Source organism: Engraulis encrasicolus, chromosome 5 (genome assembly GCF_034702125.1).
Source record: "Engraulis encrasicolus isolate BLACKSEA-1 chromosome 5, IST_EnEncr_1.0, whole genome shotgun sequence".
NCBI lineage: Eukaryota > Metazoa > Chordata > Actinopteri > Clupeiformes > Engraulidae > Engraulis > Engraulis encrasicolus.
The window spans coordinates 3,692,645-3,710,144 of NC_085861.1; the positions used below are offsets into that span (position 1 = coordinate 3,692,645).

At 44.8% G+C, this 17,500-nt stretch overlaps 1 protein-coding gene across 1 annotated transcript in view; it reads left to right on the top strand.

Annotated features, from left to right (window-relative positions):
• The first annotated feature begins 8,714 nt into the window (after positions 1 to 8,714).
• rundc3b (RUN domain containing 3b) overlaps positions 8,715 to 17,500 on the top strand; it is a 45,620-nt gene continuing 36,834 nt past the window's right edge. Inside the window, exon 1 of the mRNA XM_063197938.1 lies at positions 8,715 to 9,092. Coding sequence (XP_063054008.1) covers positions 8,797 to 9,092 — 296 coding nt within the window. The 5' untranslated portion in view covers positions 8,715 to 8,796. The remainder of the gene's footprint in view (positions 9,093 to 17,500) is intronic.

Here is a 17,500-nt window from a genome sequence, read left to right on the forward strand (position 1 = left end):
TTTCTTCTTTCAGTTGTTACCTTTTATCGCGCACCCAAAGACATTAATTTTTTACACGAAGTTCAGCGCGTCCTCTGACAAAACTTTGTTTTTTTACCCTTCCCTCCTCCCCTTTCCCCAATTCCTTAGTCTCATCTCCTTTTTGGTAAAGCGACCTTGGGATCCATGAAAGGCACTATATAAAACTAAGTTATAATAATGATAATAATAATAATAATAACAATAATAATAATAATAATAATAATAATAATAATAATCGTAATAATTATAATCATAATAATTTGTATGCAATAAGAATGCAATTTCACATGAAATATGCCATGTTTTGTAAAGAAATGTCAGAAACTACATTTGCAATAAAATTAAGTTATAATGTACAGGGGTTGGCCAAAATAACTGAGGCACCTGTCATTTTAGTATGGGAAGTTTCATGGCATAAGTGGACCAGCCTGTTGGCCAATCTTCATTAATGGCACAGTGCACCAGTAAAGTGAAGTGTGAAGGTTCAATTAGCAGGGTAAGAGCACAGTTTTGCTCAAAATTTTGCAATGCACACAACATTATGGGTGACATGTCAGAGTTCAAAAAGGAGAAATTCTTGGTACGTGTGTAACTGTTGCATCTTTGACCGAGATAGCAAGTCTTTGTGATGTATCAAGAGCCACAGTATCCAAGGTAATGTTTGCATACCACCAAGAAGGATGAACCACATCCAACAGGATTAACTGTGGATGCAAGAGGAACTAAATGACACTAAAATGACAGGTGTCTCAGTTATTTTGTCCACCCCCTGTATATTCCTATTGAAAACGTCTCAGGATGCCACCTTGTATCTTTGGCTACATGGACAGGTGTTTTTATGACCCTTCCCTCCTCCCATTTCCCCAATTCCTTAGTCCCATCTCCTTTTTGGTAAAGCCACAAGTTATAATAATGATAATAATAATAATAATAACAATAATAATAATAATAATAATAATGATAATAATAATAATAATAATAATAATAATAATAATAATAATAATAATAATACTTTGTATGCAATAAGAATGCAGTTTCACATGAAATATGCCATGTTTTGCAAAGACATGTCAGAACTACATTTGCAATAAAATTTAAATGTATTATACTGTATATTGAGGGCACCTAGTAAAGCTGGGGTCTGTTATACGCCTTCAATATCAGCCTAAAGTGCAGGGTGAAATCCTAGTGTGTCCATAGTACAGCCCCTGGAGGACTTTATAACTATTGAACTGGCCCTTCGAATGAAAAAGGTTTTCCACCACTGAGATGCACCAATGACACCATGTGCACCATGCGGATGAGAACTTGCAGCTCAACAGACGGTCACATGCCCCATCATCAGCAGTAGTTGCATGTGGTGTACAGCCAGAGGCGATTGTAGGGTAAGATGGGGCCCCAAGCGAAAATTCAAAAGAATGAACATTCATAACAAATTGCCACTACTGTAGTTCAAAGTGTTATTCACCATCTATAGGTTTGGGGGCCCCAAGCGGCTGCCTGCCTAGCCTGGTTACAAGATGCGCCTCTGTGTACAGCTCTCCTCAAGGACATGTCAGAGTGAACTAGGTTATAGAACTCCTCCTTGTACATGATATCAAATCCAAGATATTCAATATAGCATTTTTATCCTAGCCTATTTATTTGGCTACAATGTCAACATGTCTCAGCCTATATGGGCCTCGGATTTTCTATCTTACACAAGTTTGAGATACCAGACAACTATTAGCACCAAGGGGGAAAAAAAGGTGCACCTGGAAGCGCTCCAAATCCCTTTTCATAGTTCTTTGTTCTTTTGTTTGTATCTGTGCCCTAGGTCACACTTTCCTTTCATGTCTGAACTGCAATGGTCTGCCAACAAATAAGTTGAGTAAATGGGAGTGTACGTAATCAAACTGCCACGTGCACCAAGGTGTAGCAATTTAGGCAAGTCAAGGTAAGGCATGTAAAAGGGAAGTCACTTGCGCTCTAACCTTCTTGGTGCTTCCAGTCCAGGACGGTAGATCATGGAAAGCAAACTGGTCCACTTCGAAAAGACTAGGCCAGGACGCGCACTGCGTCGAAACGTCAGTCTTTATGTTTGCACCACAATAAAATAACTAAAAAGTATCCGAGTGCTCCAGTCATCTCTGGCCTATTGTTTTCGAAGTGGACCAGTTTACTTTGCAAGGTAAGGCATGTTTATTTGTATAGCCCATTTCATACAAGGAGACAATCCAATGTGCTTCACAAGGGGGAAAAAAGATGGTCTTTGCAAATTAATAGAAGTTACAAAAACAGTAATAATAGTGGCAAAAAAGTAAAAGTTAAGAACAACAAATGTTGAAATGAGTAACGAAAATAAGAGCATAAAATCACAAAGTGAATTAAAATGAGTGGCAAAGACATCAAAGCAAATAAGAACACTGCTTAATTAAAAGCATCTCTGAACAATTTGGTTTTCTAGCTTGGTTTTAAACGTGTCGACTGTGGGGGCTGATTTGATGTCTGAGGTAGATGGTGATGAACCGCATAGTGACTAAAAGCAGGGCTCGACTTGTAGGGGGGGGGGCATCCGCCCTACAATAAATATGGTCTAAAATCATCCCCCTCAATGAAAATGGTCTCAAATCATTCCCCTCTAAAAGGCATCCCTTCTTCACATATTGTGTTAAAATTGCACTTTTAACAACTAGCCTACATTTTGAAAATGTTCTCAGGGGAGAAACCCCCAAACCCCCAATAATCAGAATCCATCTCTGACCATCCCCATTGCTTTGATTTTACAACTCGACCACAGACTAAAAGCAGCCTCACCTCACTCAGGTCAGGAAGAGGAGTTCAGGAACAGGAGTACAGGGGACTGGTGGAGGACTTTGTGGGATGGTGCCAAAACAGTCAGCTGCTCCTGAACACCAAAACCAAGGAAATGGTGGTTGAGTTCAGGCGATCCACCTCTCCCTTGCTTGCCTGTCTCTATTGGGGGAGAGAATGTGGAGACTGTCTGCACTTACAAGTACTTAGGAGTTCACCTTGATAATAAACTGGACTGGTCCACAAATTCAGATGCACTCTACACTGTAGGGTCAGAGCAGGCTCTATTTCCTTTTAATTTTTTCTTTAGTTTTTATTTCCCCCTCCCTAACAATTACCTATGTTATACATGTCTTTAAATGTCCATGTGGGCATTATGTGTATGTAAGCTACTATGTAAGAATTTCTGCTTAACAAATGGCAGAAAAAACCCATCATTGTTAGAGAAGGATTTAAAAGGAGAGGTAGAGAGGAGAGGCAGAAATAGCAGGAAGGCAGAGGAAGAAGAGATAGATAGAGATTGTAGTCATAAGGTCAACGTAGGTTAGGACCAGGATTCTTAGAGGAGTAAGGTCCATAGTGGCTGGGTCAAGCATAAGTCATAGATAGTCACACTGAATTTGGGCGCTCAGATGCGGCCCCTGGTGGCATCAGGGGTGAGGAAAAACTCCCTTTTACTTGATTCATAGTTTGTAGGGGGAAAAATATCAGTGAGGTCTGAGAAAAAAAAAAAAAACCTCTACTCTACTTTACTATTATGGACAGAGGGTTGAGCACGCACGAGATGCTGGAGCATCTTGGAGCATATTTCTCAGGTAGAGGGGTCCGTGATTGACTCCAACTCCCATTTTCATTGTGACACAACACTCCACAGCACACAACAAAATTGCATTTATGCCTCATAGACAGGTCATCAGCTGGGAAAATTAGGCCTTTCGTCCTACCGCACTTTTCTCTGTGGATTACTGACCAGAAGCCCTATTGGAAGAAATTAAAACATGGGGCCATGTCAATTTTTGCTCAGAATTCAATATGGCCGCCATTTTCCAAAATGACTTGTTTTCATGCATTATTACACTGTACTATAAAGTGGTATTCATGAATGATTAACTATTTTCAGTACTATTCTGTCCTCTTCCCTTCCATACATGTTTACAAAGGTTGACTGAACTGAAAATAATGAAAATAAAGTTGGCCGCCTTGCAAAATCCAAAGGAAAGTGCTGCAAATAATGATTGAAATGCACATAGAGAGTCTATGGCTGCGGAAATTAGGCCTATTGTCCTGTCAGGGTTTTCACAGTGGATTACAGACCAGAAGGCCTATTGAAAAAGATTCACCAGCTGGTTGCCATCTCAAAAGTGCTCCAAAATTCAAATTATATTTCTCTATTTTTCAGAATGGCAGACTTTCATACATTTTTCTCAATACTGTAAGACCATAATTATCAATAAAGATAACCTATTTTCAGTGAAATCTCCTATCTACAGACGTGAGTACAAAGGTTGGCAACAGAAAGATGTAAATTTCCTATAGACAATATCCTAAGGATTGTTGTCAGAAAATGATTGAATTACACACTCACAGTTGACTGCTGAAAAAAGGCTATTGATCTGCCAAACTTTTCTGACCAAAAGTTTTTCAGGCCTATATTTTTTTGCATAAAGCAAGGGTGAGTGTGCGTGCGTGTGTGCGCGCGCGTATCCCCCGCTCATCTTTCCCCTGCTCTACAGTGTCTTTCCCCACACACTATTCTGCCTCCTCCACCCCCTCACTCATACTATTCTGCCCCCCAACCCTCTCACTCATCCTTCCCATGCTACTCTGCCTCTCCACCCCTCACTCACCCCCCACTATTCTGCCCCCCACGCTCAACCCCCTGACTCATTCTTCCCCCACCGCCCCACAAAATACTTGCCCACCGCCCACCCAATGTGAAAAGTTTGGCAGGTCAAACCACCCCCCCGCCGACTGAACTTACCCCACCCCCACACACACACATTATTCTGCCCCCCCCCCCCAACCCCCCACACACTATTCTGCCCCCCCACCTCCTAATTCAACCCCGACTCTTCCCCCAACCCCCCACAAAATACTTGCCCACTGCCCACCCAATGTGAAAAGTTTGGCAGGTCAAACCACCCCCCCGCCGACTGAACTTACCCCCCCCCCCCCCCACACACACACATTATTCTGCCCCGCCCCAACCCCCCACACACTATTCTGCCCCCCACCTCCTAATTCAACCACGACTCTCCCCCCCCCCACCCCACTCTGCCCCCCTACCCCCACTCACCCCCTCATTCATCCCCCCGCTCCTCCACATCATTTGGTCCGAACAACCCCCCAACACACACACACACCTGGTCTACTGTGTCTATGTCAGTGTATGTAAAGAAGCACACTGGCCACACACACTTCAGAAAAACGCACTCAGGCACACGTACACACACATACAAACGCACGCGCACACACACACACACACACACACACACACACACACACACACACACACACACACACACACACACACACACACACACACACACACACACACACACACACACACACACACACACACACACACACACACACACACACACACACACACACACACAGTTTGGCAGGACAATATGCCTTTTTTCAGCAGTCCACTGTGTTTGTGAGATTCAATGATTTGACACCATTCCTTTGGATATTTCAAAGTGGCAAGATACAGGGGGTGGACAAAATAACTGAGACACCTATCATTTTAGTGTTGGAAGTTTAATGGCTCAAGTGGACCAGCCTGTTGGTCAATCTTCATTAATGGCACATTGCACCAGTAAAGTGAAGTGTGAAGGTTCAATGAGCAGTTTTGCTCAAAATTTTGCAAAGCACACAACATTATGGGTGACATGTCAGAGTTCAAAAAGTAGAAATTCTGTGTAACTGTTGCATCTTTGACCGAGACAGCAAGTCTTGGAGCCACAGTATCTTTGCATCTTTGACCGAGACAGCAAGGTGTCTCAGTTATTTTGTCCACCCCCTGTATTCATTCATTCATGTCTTTTTCTAGACAACCTTTATACTCACATCTGTAAGGAGACAATTTAACTGAAAAATAGGTCATCTTTATTGATAATTATGGCCTTACAGTATTGAGAACATGTGTGAAAGTCTGCCGTTCTGAAAAACAGAGAACATTTTGAATTTTGGAGCACCTAGATGGTCCCAAGTTTTCATCTTTTTCAATAGGCCTTCTGGTCTGTAATCCACTGTGAAAACCCTGACAGGACAATAGGCCTAATTTTAGCAGCCATAGACTCTGTATGTGCATTTCAATCATTATTTTCAGCACTTTCCTTTGGATATTGCAAGGTGGCCAACTTTATTTTAATTTCTTTTAGTTTAGTCAACCTTTGTAAACATGTATGTAAGGAAATAGGACAGAATAGTGCTGAAAGTAGTTCATCGTTCATGAATATCACCTTATAGTACAATGTAATAATGCATGAAAACAAGTCATTTTGGAAAATGGCGGCCATATTGAATTCTGAGCAAAAATTGACGTGGCCCCATGTTTCAATTTCTTCCAATAGGGCTTCTGGTCAGTAATCCACAGAGAAAAGTGCGGTAGGACGAAAGGCCTAATTTTCCCAGCTGATGACCTGTCTATCACCCGTGCAGTGGCGCAGTGCAGCAGGACGGCACGCACCATGCTCAGGGTACCTCAGTCATGGAGGAGGATGGGGGGGAGCACTGGTTAATTACTCCCCCCACCAACCTGGCGGGTCGGGAGTCGAACCGGTAACCTTTGGGCTACAAGACTGATGCCCTAACCCAGGGGATGGAACCGATGTCTGGGCTTGAGGCCATTTCATCCGGCCCATTGATCCAGCCCCAAGACAGTTTTAATGTTTCATTCACATGAAATATGACACATTTTGTAAAGGAGTCTTAGAAATTCCATTTGCAATACAATTAAGTTATGTTCAGGGGACCTAGAGAATGTGGGGCTCTGTTTTAAAGGTGGCTGCCTTCAATATAGGCCTAAAGTGCAGGGGGAAACCCTGGTTTGTGTTCATAGTACGGCCCTTAGAGGACTTATACGGCCCTAGGAGGAATCTGAAGTGGCCCCTCGAATGAAAAAGGTTCCCCACCTCTGCCCTAACCACTTACCCATGACTGATCTGGCTGGCCCCAAGTAAAAGGTTCCCCACCCCTGCAATAACCACTTAGCCATGACTGCTCTGGCTGGCCCCAAGTAAAAGGTTCCCCACCTCTGCCCTAACCACTTACCCATGACTGATCTGGCTGGCCCCAAGTAAAAGGTTCCCCACCCCTGCAATAACCACTTAGCCATGACTGCCCTGGCTGGCCCCAAGTAAAAGGTTCCCCCCCTGCAATAACCACTTAGCCATGACTGCTCTGGCTGGCCCCAAGTAAAAGGTTCCCCCCCTGCCCTAACCACTTACCCATGACTGATCTGGCTGGCCCCAAGTAAAAGGTTCCCCCCCTGCCCTAACCACTTACCCATGACTGCCCTGGCTGGCCCCAAGTAAAAGGTTCCCCCCCTGCAATAACCACTTACCCATGACTGCCCTGGCTGGCCCCAAGTAAAAGGTTCCCCCCCTGCAATAACCACTTACCCATGACTGCCCTGGCTGGCCCCAAGTAAAAGGTTCCCCCCCTGCAATAACCACTTAGCCATGACTGCCCTGGCTGGCCCCAAGTAAAAGGTTCCCCCCCTGCAATAACCACTTAGCCATGACTGCTCTGGCTGGCCCCAAGTAAAAGGTTCCCCACCCCTGCAATAACCACTTACCCATGACTGCCCTGGCTGGCCCCAAGTAAAAGGTTCCCCCCCTGCAATAACCACTTAGCCATGACTGCCCTGGCAGGAACCAGCCTTTAAAGGTAATCCACTGTGGTTTGCTTCATGAAATTTGTTTACAAATAAAGAGAATGATTCAAGAGACGAAGAAAACTTTGAACTGTCATTACACCCAGGGCAGTCATGGGTAAGCAGTTAGGGCGTCAGACTTGTAGCCCAATGGTTGCCGGTTCGACTCCTGACCCGCCAGGTTGGTGGGGGGGAGTAATTAACCAGTGCTCTTCCCCCATCCTCCTCCATGACTGAGGTACCCAGAGCATGGTACCGGCCCGCCGCACTGCTCCCTTGGGGCATCATTGGGGGCTGCCCCCTTGCACGGGTGAGGCATAAATGCAATTTTGTTGTGTGCAGTGTTCACTTGTGTGCTTTGGAGTTTCTGTGTCACAATGACAATGGGAATTGGAGTTTCCCAGTTGGGCTTTCACTTCACCTTTCAGAAACTATTTTGAAATGCGCTACCGAGAGGAGCCTCAAGATGGCACTCTTTCTCCACTATGCGCCTAATTAGTGAGGCATGCAGAAGATGCTCAGCTCTGTAAAATAATCTGTTTGACTTATAGACTTACTCCGTATGTGGCTCAACATGAGTTGGGAAGGACAGATACTTTGAACCTGATGAAGCAGTGGCGAAACGCTTTATTCACCAGAATAAACATATAGTAAATCAGTAGGCTACAGTACCAGTGTTCAGTGATTCTCCTGGATGATAACTGCGCGACACAAGCACCTGGACATTGGCAGTGCATGGGGACTGTATGTCTTTTGAATACCTAATGCAATCTGTGATTGTAATTGTGTATGGATATCCCCACAGAATGAGCTCAGCAAATACAAGTTCAGAAAGAGGAAGAAATTGCAGAGAGAGCGAGAGAGAGAGAGAGAGAGAGAGAGAGAGAGAGAGAGAGAGAGAGAGAGAGAGAGAGAGAGAGAGAGAGAGAGAGAGAGGAAACTCCCTCTTCCCTTTTTGCCGTCACATTTGTCAAACCAGGCGCATGTGATTTTGGCGTCAGGCACGAGCTCGCGCTACAGTATGTAATCCTCCCCGTGCTCAGTCTCTAGTCTGTTGTTCTTTTCCAAAGGCTCTCGTGGTCTCACATTGAGAGTATATGCGGTCTCATGATTTGCCTCTCTCTTCCACCGCAACCTTCGCCTGTTCCTTCCTCCGCTGGTCAGTCCAGCAGCAGGAGCGCAAGCAGGTTCCAGATTGTCTCCCGGGGAGTCAGCACTCGAAGGCGGGGAAGCGAGCGCCTGAGCACCCTCGGCAGCGAGAGCCTACGTCGGGAAGGGGAAGGCAGGCAGAGAGAGGGATGGCATCTTTGAGCCTAGGGCTCAGCGGAGCCCGCAAGAAGGCTGCCGTCAGGAGCAGTGCCGTGGAGAGGAAGAATTTGATTACCGTCTGCAGGTAACACTACCCCTGCGCATGGCTCAGCTAGTCAGCTAAAGTATCCAACACGATGTAGTCTGCATTTTTTAAAAACTTGGCGTGTAGTAGGTGCCGTGCATACGTGTCATGTGTTGTTATTTGACTGGATCAACTGTTGTGGTTTTTATTTCATTCTTTAAATTGAACAAAATGTGAAGGCAACGTGTTCTGTTTGTGAATGGAATCGCCAAAATGTACGCACCAAGCAGCCAGCTCTGTCATTCACTCCAGGCCTGTTGCTGTACTGTAGTAGCATCATACCATCACGTCATACATACAGTGAATGTCTTCAAGCAGTTTGATAGGTGCAATTGAATTAGCATTTCTCAAATTGCCCCTGCCGAATAGAACATTCAGTTAGATACCCCGCGACGACGCATTCCTAAATGCATCTTGGAAGGCTACTCGAAGCCGCCAAGTCACCTCATCTTCCTCCTCTTCGTCTGTGTAACGCCCGCCAGGCGTTTCGCTGAATTGGCTGCTGACAGGTTATGAATCTGTGTGCTTACATGTAGTTGCGTTGACTGAGTGGAACCCGGAACGGTAAGGGTTGGTAGGATACGGAAAGGATATTGTAAAATCATACACAAGTTTTGTACGTTTTTTTATTATTATTATTATTATTATTATTATTATTATTATTATTATTATTATTGTTATTATTGTTGTTGTTGTTATTATTATTATTTTACAAATTTATGACAGTGAAAACAGATAGGCCTACATTTTTTTGTGTGTAAATTTTACTCCTGAAATTAGCCCCTTTTGGTATGCAGAATTATTAGGTGAAACTAGTAGGCCTATGAATAAAGTACAAAGTGCACACTGTATTTACAGATAGGCTACAACTCAAGGGCTCAAAGCCTATAAAGCCTAGGGCAGGGGTATTCAAATGTCAACGAGGGCCATTTTTTCAAATTCCTCCCAGTAAAGGCAGAGAGAGTAAATAAGATATATACGTAAAGAATCTCTGGTAAAGGGGCCAAACTAAACGTATGTATTATAGTTGCCGACTGTCAATGAAAAGAAAAAAATATGGAAGACTTCATTGATGTAGGGGGTCTGGGGGTCCTCCCCCAGAAAGTATTCCATTTCTTAGATGTAATTTCCTACATTTTAACGTCCCGTGTCGTGTTTCAGCTCTATGTACAACCCATACTATCTCTAATATCCGATTCTGTACTTCAAGGGGCTTGTGGGGGGCCAGAACCTTGCTGTCCAAGGGCCGCATCTGGCCCCAGGGCCGCCATTTGAATAGCCCTGCTCTCAAAGGGGTAAGACCGCCACTGAGATCAATCACAGCGCAGACAGACCAATCACAGCGCAGGAGACTTGTTTTGATTTGTTTTGAATGTTTGGATGCAAAGCGGACAGAGTTTTGAGGGTTGACAAAGCGTTGGCCAATAGGCACACACACTGTTTGAAAAACAACGGGTTGCTTCCATCAACAATCTTCCGTTGTGTCGTTCATCAGGGCCAGACTAAATGACACATTTAATCTCACATTTAGTCTGGTTTATCAGGCTAAATGTCTATATTATTTTAACCACATCGCAATTATTAAGAGAACACATCTCCAAGTGAGATGCACTTCACCCCTTTGCACAGAGCCTATGTTGTAACCTTACTGTCAACAAAATTGTAATGGTCTTAATCTGTTACTTAAGGCTCTCTGTATACTGTCGTAGCAATGTTGTTATAATGTAGTTGAGTATTTTCAGCAAATAGTGAATAGGCCCGCTGGCGACCCCATCTGCAGTAAGATGCACCAACGCCACCTGACATTTCAAGGAATAATCAGCCAGTGGAGCTGTAGCCTATAGTGATCAAACCCCTGCATTGATTACCGGTAATAGCAGGCTAATGCTTGATGAGCTCCATTTTAGTAACCTGATATTGTTGAAAACTCATTGGTTCTAGCCTCTCATTGACACATAAACAGATTTTTATGTGATATTTTCAGATATTTTCATTTAACCCGTTAAGATACAGCGTTGATGACTGGCAATGAGCAAGTCGTATAGTGCATTACTAAAAGCCCTGTGTTATGTCATCATAGTATTGGAGTACTTTGGTAGTTAACTGTTCAACGTCTATTACAGCGTGCCAGTGGAGGTACGGCATGCATTAAGGGGCTACTTTATCTGCACATGTGTAATCAGCACCTTAGTCTTCAGAGAGACCCCTAGCAGGGGCGCTGCCAGAAATGTTGGGCCCCATGAAAGATTCGAATTGTGGGCCCCCTTAAGGGCCCCTCTCAGTGCTTGGGCCCCCTTAAGGGATCCTATCAGTGCTTGGGCCCTTACAATCTGTACCACTGCCCCCCCCTCCAAGCGGCCCCCATGCCCCTAGTTCGTAGCCTGATTATCATCGACTTTCAAATCAACAGTGTTGCGTCACTCGGAGGGCATGGCCTGCTACCCAGTCAGGGGACAGCAGACCAGTTTGGACAGGCCTCGAGTAATCATTCCCAATCAATACATCTATGGTGTGGCTGTGTGTACAACCTAATCGATACATCTACGGTGTGACTGGGTTTACGACCTAATCAATACATCTATGGTGTGACTGGGTGTACGACCTAATCGATACATCTATGGTGTGACTGGGTGTACGACCTAATCAATACATCTATGGTGTGACTGGGTGCACGACCTAATCAATGCATACGGTGTGACTGGGTGCACGACCTAATCAATGCATACGGTGTGACTGGGTGCACGACCTAATCAATGCATACGGTGTGACTGGGTGCACGACCTAATCAATGCATACGGTGTGACTGGGTGCACGACCTAATCAATACATCTATGGTGTGACTGGGTGTACGACCTAATCAATGCATACATGGGGCGCAAGGCGATGGGGCCCATTGGGGGCTTCCCCCTTGCACAGGTGAGGCATACATACAATTTCGTTGTGTGCAGTTTGCAGTGAACAGTCGTGTGCTGTGACCATGGGAGTTGGAGTTTCCCAGTTGGGCTTTCACTTTGTTCGGTTCTAGATCAGTGGTTTTCAAAGTGGGGGCCGGGGACCCCTGGAGGGGCCACAGCAGGTTGGCCGGAAAGGTTTAGTGAAACAAAATAAATAATTGAATTAACGGATCCACTGATGAACACAGTGGATATGTGAAGAGGGGGGTTTGGCGGTATGGGGCATTTCACTTGATGGAAACACAACACGCGCACGCGCATGCATGAACGAATGTGCGCACGCACTTACTCACTCACACGCACACACACACACGCACACACACACGCACATTTTTAAAGATTTAATAACCAAAAAGTTAAAAAGTTGCATGCTTTGATAAAATACAAAGGTTAATCTATTTCAATCTCCAAATTACAGTTCATTATCCTACATGACACTGAGCTGCCACCTGTATCCAAAGCAACAGCTATTTAGGCACAGGGTATTGGTTACAGCCCCTGGAGCAATATGAGATCAGATGCCTAGCTCATGGACCCTTTAGCCATGATGTACGGTACTAGGTGCTGGAGAATCCCCACATTTCCTTCTAATAGTAGGCTAGGCTACGGGGATTTCAGACCTGCTTCCCTGTGATCTCAAGACTAATCTCTCGTAGCCCCTTAATGCGCGCCGTACCTCCAGTGGCGCGCTGTAATAGACATTGAAATGTAACTACCATAGCACTACAATACTATGACACAACATAGGCCCTTTAGCAATGCACCATGACTTGGTCATTAACATACTGGTAACAACAAATTTATGAAGCCGCGTCTTAAGGGGTTAACTGTTAGGTGATTATTAGCTGCTGTAATGTAATGACACTGCTACCTGGGATGACATGGCTGGCTGGAGGAAGGCAGTTCAGTTCAGTTCCCTGGAAAAGCCTTCATTTAAAATCCCCAGCAGGGCCTCTGGGCAGGGTTGCCAGATGAGGCTGATGATTTCCAGCCCAAAAAATGCTCAAAACCTGCCTAAAAGCACAAAATCCCGATCCAATTCTATTGATTTCTATGGCAAAAATTGGGCAGGTTTTTCTGCTAAATGCCATTTTTATCCCGCACAAGGCCATCAAGCAGCCCAATTGGGCGGGAAACAGCCCAATCTGGCAACACCGCCCCTGGGGGCCTCTTGGGCTTGATCAAAGAGCGTACCTGGCGTCAGTGTAGACCTGTGATTCTCAAAGTGTGGTCCGGGGACCACTGGTGGTCCGCGACAGAGCTCTAGTGGTCCGCGAAGGGGTTTCTTTTCCAAGAGAAGCTAGCAGTAGGCTATATTTGCAACCTAATTACAAAGCCAAACATAGCTTAAGACTTATTTTCACCACAATAACACAGACTTGTAAATGTGAATAAAAAGTAAGTGGTCTGTATCAAAATCAGCAGTGTCAAATTAGCAACCACCAACTGTCAATTCAGTTCACAGGTGGTCCTTGAACATTTCTGGGGGGACAAAGTGGTCCTCGGTCTGAGAAAGTTTGAGAAACACTGGTGTAGACATAAAACCTCAGCTCAGCAGGGACTTAGCTAGCTGTGTTTTACGGTGCTTGTCTTCTAAGGAGGGCAGATTTAAACAGATTATCTGTCTGACGGTGGGGTAGTCTTCTTATCTGTAATTTATCACGTACCAGAAGAAGAATAAAAGAATAAGAATAAAAGTGGAATATGCAGGGAAATGGCTTTTAAACTCTATCGATTGTGTGAATTAGCATAAAGACTATAAAATAGAAAGTAGATATTTAGATATAGATTAGATACATTACTGTAGCTAAATATGTACATTGATTATAGACAAATTGTAGGAAAACTGTATGCAAATCAATTCTCTCTTTGCCTAGTTGCAATAGTAACTGGTGTTTGATTTAACTGTGCATGTGAACAGTGGTGTAGTCTACGTAGAACGCAGGTATACGCAGTATACCCACCTCAACATTTCAGAGATTTCAGTATACCCACTTAAAATGGATGAATCCATTATTTAGAACGGCACAAATATATACAGTATACCCACCTAAAAAAATGCTCAAATATACAGTATACAGTGAATGGGAATAACTCCGGCCTTCCTCTAACGGTAGGGACACATACTGTACACGCAAATTTGCAAACTTTGCCATTCATTCCTATGAGAGAGGCGAAGGCAAGCGAAAGCAAGCGAACAGGAGCGAAGCGAAGCGAAATTATTAAAGAAAGTTTAATGTTATGCAAATGAGGAGCGAATTCGCCTGCCGCGGCCCAATCAAATCAACAACATAACTGTTCCATTCCATTTGATTCGCTGCGACGACCTGATGACGGTTGGATTTCGCCTCTCTTCGCTTCGCCTCCTATGTGTCCCTACCGTAAGAATGCACAGTGGACTATGGAACAGCCAGCTTTGGAAGACTGAAGTGTTGCAGCATTTATGACTCAGTAACAAATATGCTGACCACCAAGGTGCAAAAAAACAGGTCCAAGTAAGATACATTACACAAGTAACAGACTGTATGAACGGTCTTGTTGAGGATTTTAAGGAGGTGGGGGTTGCTGCTTATGCTGCTTGATCATTTATCCATATTTGTTTTCTTCTCTGTGTATGTGTGTGTGTGTGTGTGTGTTTGTGTGTGTGTGTGTGTGTGTGTGTGTGTGTGTGTTTGTGTGTGTGTGTTTGCGTGTGTGTTTGTGTGTGTGTATGTCTGTGTGTATGTGTGTGAGAGATAGAGAGAGAGAGAGAGCACGAGAGAGAGAGAGAGAGAGAGAGAGAGAGAGAGAGAGAGAGAGAGAGAGAGAGAGAGAGAGAGAGAGAGAGAGAGAGAGAGAGAAAGCATGTGCATGCAAGCACACAGAGACATTTGTGGTGAGTAAATGTTGAAATAAATTTGCTCAATAAGTCGAGATCCCCGTAAAAGCAAATCTTCAAGAGAAACGCAGCCTGCCTGCCTTGCCCTGCTCTTCAGCAGTCTAAGTACTCCCTCTGGGCCTCCCCTATGCATTTTGCATGCAGCACCAGCCATTTGATATGAGGCGGATCAGAGCAGCACGCACACAGGCAAATTTTCTATGAAACTGGCATGACAGCACGATGGTTACTACCTGCTGTTTTATTTCATCGGGGAGGTTTCTTCAAGCTTGGTACAATGTTTAAAACATCCGTATCATCATTTGTTAAAGAGGCACTAGGTAGGATGACATAATTTGCGCGGTGCCCGTGGCATGCCAGTCTCAAAATCTACACCGTAATGAAAAAATGCTGTTCAAATAAACTCATCCCGGAATGCCAGCAGTTGATACAAATCTGAATACGGTATGTAAAGCAATTTTTTCAAATGATAAGTGTTTCCCACGACACTCCCTTGGACCGCGCTGCCAAAATTTGCATGTGGGGTTTTCTGACAGCGGACCATGGGAGTGATCATGAGAGCCATCGGTCACTTACTAAAGACTCGCATAAGCGTCGGCTGACTCGGACTGTGATTAATTAAACCTTTAATCCTACCTGGAGCCCCTTGAAGTTATAAAATCAATAAGTACACATGAACCAGGCCCCTTATGTTGTTTTCTGGGAACATGCTGATCTTTTGAGGCACACATAATAGGCGTTCCTTAGTGAGGAAATGTTTTTTTTTTTCCCATGTAATGCACCGCTCAACTGTCATTCGTCTGAATTCAGCGCAAAAAGATAGACACGCCTCCCTTCTGACGCTGTTAGGTCGATTCGTCAGGCGTCTTGTCTTATCCTCTCCAGTTTACCTTGCTCTGTTGCTCTTTCACCATCATCGGCTGGGGGATGTTCGCTCAGACCTGGGACATATCTGTGGGCGCTGATACTGCCTGAGCTCTCAGTGGCGCCCCGTACTCCCGAGCTCGAGAATGTTTACTGCATAGACATTTCTCTGCTGTGGCAGTACTTCAGCACCACGGCCAGCGATCTTGCCCAATACGCCGCGTAATACATCTCAGCTTCTAGAGTGCAGATGTCCGCGCAGACCCCGTGAAGCACTTTGATGATCGGTCCACCGCTCGGACAGCCGCTCTCCTGCGAGAGCCTGACGATCATGAGAAGTCCGTTCTCCAGCAAGAACGAAGATGTATGCATACATGCTTAATCCAAATTTCAGATAGTGAACTAATGAAATGCAATTTTGTCAAAACCTGTGTTAGTTAAGCATATGACTGTGACTGTGTGTTGTTGTCACAACTGTGTGCATGTAATGACTGAAGTGGGATGGTCTGCTGAATGGAACAAATGATCTCTCTGCAGTAGTGGATGGTATTGGGGCTGCCGTGGGCAGGGGCAGCCGTGGCCTAGTGGTTAGAGAGTTGGTCTTTCAATACAGGGGTTGCAGGTTCGAATCCCACCTGACCTCTCCCTACATCTCCATCCATGGCTGAAGTGCCCTTGAGCAAGGCACCTAACCCCACACAGCTCCAGGGACTGTAACCAATACCCTGAACAATAATAACTTTAAGTCGCTTTGAATAAATGAAAGCATCAGTTAAGTGCAATGTAATGTAATGTAATAATGTAATGTATTGTATCTGTTCATCCCAAACACCACACACTGTAGGAACAGAACCGTAGCTGTAACAGAGGTTCCCTATGCTTTGATCTCTGGTCACATGGTTTCATGCTAACCTCAAAGGTTCAGAGTTAACCCATCTCTGCCATATGTTTGTGTTAGCTGTGTTGGCTGCTGTTCTGCTGCAAGTAATTACACGGTCTATTGAAATTGTGTGCTTTATACAAATGCGCAAAACGGATATTTTGATCAATTCCTTCCATCGAGTCCTTAATGATACTGAATGGAAACAAACACTATGTCCGGAACCTTGTGAAGACTGCGCAAAAACCGGGAGATCAGCCATGCTTGACCATATATGGAAAAATGTTGCTGCCATTTTTCACAGCGGGACCCTTTGGCCACGATGTAACTCTTCCTATAGATGGCTCCCTCTGTGTAGGAAGCATGGGTCATGGGCCATGGGTCATAGTTGTTGAAAGGGGGATGCAGTGGTGCATTTTTATACCCATTTTTGGGCTCCCTGAATGAGGCGTTCTCAGCTTTTACTGCAGACATGTGAGTGGAGTGCAGTGGCATTAGCATTGTTAAAAACTGAAGAATGAAGAAAAAACACTTTAATATGGGTGGTGCCACTCTGGTGCCGCAGACACGGGCAGGCAGACAGGCAAGCAGGCAGGCAGACAGACAGGCAGACAGACAGGGAGGCAGGCAGACAGGCAGGCAGGCAGACAGGTAATCAGGCAGGCAGGCAGACAGACAGACAGGCAGGCAGACAGACAGACAGGCAGGCAGACAGGCAGGCAGGCCAGCATTTGTGGTGCAAAACAGACACCTACATTCTCCACCCACACTCACACCCTCATACTCACACTTCATCATACAGCACTTACCCTCCATCATACAGTATTGTACA